This window comes from Poecilia formosa, unplaced genomic scaffold, assembly GCF_000485575.1.
Source record: "Poecilia formosa unplaced genomic scaffold, Poecilia_formosa-5.1.2 Scaffold60, whole genome shotgun sequence".
Classification (NCBI taxonomy): Eukaryota; Metazoa; Chordata; class Actinopteri; order Cyprinodontiformes; family Poeciliidae; genus Poecilia; species Poecilia formosa.
In genome coordinates this window covers 1,602,809-1,606,528 of record NW_006799999.1, presented here as the reverse complement: position 1 = coordinate 1,606,528, position 3,720 = coordinate 1,602,809, and the positions used below count along the sequence as shown (strand labels likewise).

At 36.1% G+C, this 3,720-nt stretch overlaps 1 protein-coding gene across 1 annotated transcript in view; it reads right to left on the bottom strand.

The window, feature by feature from the left end:
• Positions 1 to 1,860: 1,860 nt before the first annotated feature.
• The window catches only part of pros1 (protein S), a 9,107-nt gene continuing 7,247 nt past the window's right edge, over positions 1,861 to 3,720 (bottom strand). Inside the window, exon 14 of the mRNA XM_007553957.2 lies at positions 1,861 to 2,655. Within this exon, the coding sequence (XP_007554019.1) occupies positions 2,477 to 2,655 (179 nt within the window). The 3' untranslated portion in view covers positions 1,861 to 2,476. The remainder of the gene's footprint in view (positions 2,656 to 3,720) is intronic.

Genomic DNA, 3,720 nt, shown 5'->3' with positions numbered 1-3,720 from the left:
CATCCCTCCCTCTCCTCAGCGAGTGTATACGGCCACCCCATTATACACTGGAAAAAACTGATTTCACCTTACTTCAACTATTGGCTTAGGTGGAATGCAATGCAGATAAGTAATGCGGTGTTTCTATTCAAGTTTGAGGAATGTGGCAAATGTTAACATTGAATATAAGTTTTGTTTTTGTTGTTTTTTGGGGGGTCAATTGTAATCTGATCAAGGTGACCGATTCAGGGGTAGGGATGACCTAATGAGGGGTCAATGTGGGTTATCATTATGTGGTTAAGCACTGAATTATTCATCCCCCTTTAAGATTTGTGTCTGTGAATGTTAGCATGTTACTTCTAACTGAAAATAATGTTAATGTTTGGAATAGGTAAGACAGAATCCTACCTTCAGTCTGCCAGATAATCTGTGAAGTGAGCCAAAGATTAGGGTAATGGCAAGGAGGCCTACCAACCTCGAAGACTTGGAGCCCACACCACAGATAAATTGTCAAAACAAGTTCAAAGCAGATCGGTGATGGTAAGAAGAGATTGTTTACTGTAATTACAATACAGATATTAACATTGTTATTAGAAAATGTGATTAAAGCTGTTAAATATCCCACCTTTCATTCAATTACCGCTGGAGATAGCCACCAAAAATCCTGCAAGGACAAGTGGGTAAAGGTAATAATTGGCATATGAATAGACTATTGAAAAAGTTTATAGTTTCGAAATTGATACTCTGTTTACATTTTATTATTGTTTTCTGAGAAATGTCAAAATTTTCTATCAGGGAAAATAAATTATTGGTTGAATGAAAACTAATTTAGAGTTAATCTGCCAGGGGTTTGAATAATTTTTGACTGAACTGTTTTGTGAGACTTGAATTGTTTTTAACATTAAGTTTGCATATCCATTCACAAGAGTATTTAGAAAAGTCACATTCTCTGAAACGTTTTTTTTTTTTCTTAATGGTTAAAAATTTTATTTTTACTTTCATATAAGTACTGCCCTTTCTAGTCTAGTGACGCAGTGGAAATACTGTTGCGTAACTCAGAAAACCTCCCGCAGTTGTTTTTATTCTTGCAAAAAACATTTTTTGCCAAGAAATCATTTTTAGTTTGTTTCATTTCCTGTAAATTAGATGCAAACAGTTTCATTTTCATATTCTTGATACTGTACACAATTATCATCCCTTTTTTGAGTTACATTTTTTTTTTTTAGTTTTCATTTCTGCTCCCATGATTTTTGTCTTTTTGGTATTGAAACACGGTCAAACGTTTCAGTACCCATCTACCATGTGAACACAGTTCTTGTGAGGATTAAGAATAAGATTTGTGCTCTTATTCAGACTCAACCTAACTTTTAAGCATTAGCTTAAAAAGTTTTCAACATTTTAGTGAAATAGGAATAAAACATCCATAAAATAGTTTTTTAAACTTAACTTTTTATTTTCAAATGTGTACTGAAAGCAGAAGGGAATAATTCACTTTGTTTTGAGGTATTTTTTAATACATCAAATTAATAAACAGAATTAGTGTCATTTTGGCACACAAAGTTGGAAAAAAACTGCCTTGTTGAATATAGAGCCAGCCCTAAGCAATGCAATCTAATCTGCAACATAGGTACCCTAAATCAGCAGGAATGCCTGAGAATCTACAGAGTAGATTGCAAAACTTTGGAGAGGTTATTAAAAAGAAGTGCTTACTATTAAATTAGCAAATTCCTACTGTTTGCATTTGTGCTGCTGTCACATTTCATGTACATGACAGCATAATTTTAATCAGTCAATACCTGACCCTGTTCTGTTTAATGAGTTTGAATTTAAACTCAGTATTATTTGAGGCAAGAGGACAGAATTAATAAAATGTAAGAACCATTGCTTTAATTCAGTTTTATTAAAATAAACATTGAGGAAAAAAAGAATAAACACCAGAAAGAACTACACGGTTTGTCTTTTATATACACTGTGAATTGCGCACCCATAATATTATCAACCGAGCTGGAGACCAAAAGTTTCGATAACTGTGTGACCCAGATCAGTACCGTAGATCCAAAGACACATGAGTCGGAGGCCTCCAGGTTCTGCCTCTTTTTCTGAGACAGACACAGATAGGAACGTGACTGCAGCAAGGACAGGGTGCTATCAGAGCCTGGTCAACAGTGACCATTTGTTTATTTATCTACACAAAGGCAACCGTATGTTGCTCAGGACAAACTGCTACTGCAGAACGCAACTCTTTCTGTCAAAATATCTTGAAAAATTGTACATTTATTGCAACAAACTGCTACAACCATAATGTCCAGCTTTTGCTGAAGCTAAGACCAACCAAAAAACCCGGAATAAAAAGGGTGAACAAAGTTACACAGCATGGATGAAGGACAGCTCTTAAAACCCCATTTTCTACCTGACACATCCCCAGAGGTGTCCCATGTGGGGTGTTGGCTAATTTGAGAAGTTTTTTTTTTAATGGTTTGCTAATTAAGGCCACTTCCTATGCAGGGCGATGTACATCAGGGTGTCCTGGGTCACTGACAGGAGGACAGGAATGAGACTTTATGCTATTGTGTTTACTCAGTGCTTCGTCAAAGTCCAGCTGTCTGCCATTTATGCTGATGTCCATACAGCCGTGGTAAAAGGCTGACACAGGCGTGGCAGGCAAAGGGATGTCAGCTGAAAGAAAGAGAGTTGGGGGAAAAAAAAAAGCTCATAAATGGACATAAACATCAGTTAAGTCTCTAAAGCTACTGGACTTTTTTTTTTGTAAAATAATTTAAATTGTCTTTACGTATAAAACAAAAAGTCCACAATAGACTCATAACTTTCCCTCCCTGACCAACGACTAAACATTGGACAGGGAGGGTTTCCTGTTTTAGAATAACCAAAATTGCTCTTGTGTAGCATTTTCAAAGTGATAACAGAAATTTTAGAGAAGTCTTTATCAACAGTTTACTGAAACCTCTCAGCTGTATGAATCAAACAACCTTTGCTTTTCCTCCACAAGCTTCTCGTCTTGCTTTTTGAGTGATGGCTTCTTCCTCAACAAGTGGCCTTTCAGCACATTTCAGTTCCTGACGTGCTTCACTGTGGATTATGGCATTCTCTCACTGGCTTCAGTAACCCTCATGACACCTTTTGGTTTTGTTCTGGGACACATTTGCACATTTTGCACCAAAACAAATTCATCTCTGAGACACAGAACACATCTTCCTCCTGAACAGTGTGAAGGCTAGACATTCTCCTGGTGTGTATACCTTTGTACGAATATGTCACTTTTAGGTATTTGGAAGTTGTGCACAAGAATTCAAACACATGAGGTCCAGAGTCCTCTTCCTGATATCTCTTGCTGGTTTATTTTCTTTTCTCCATCTCACCACTCTGGCATTAATCAGATAGGAATAAGTTTGGTAACTAACCAATCGAAAACGGTAAACATTTGGTCTGGATTAATGTCAGAAAAACAAGTGACATGCCTAAAACATGCCATATTTGTTTTGTTTTTGTTGTTGTAAAATGTCATTTAATCAGGATAAAGTCCAAAACAAGCTTCCCTCCTTATATGCCCCTTTCTGTGACATCACATCAGCCAAATGACAACTAATCTTTTCTATGCGTCCATTTGAATACATCTTCTTCTTTCTTCTTGTTTTTTTTTATATATTTTGTTCTTTCTTCTTGTTTTTAATCAAATTCTTATAGTGTGTGTGTATAGTGTTTACACTAAAGTTTGATAAATAG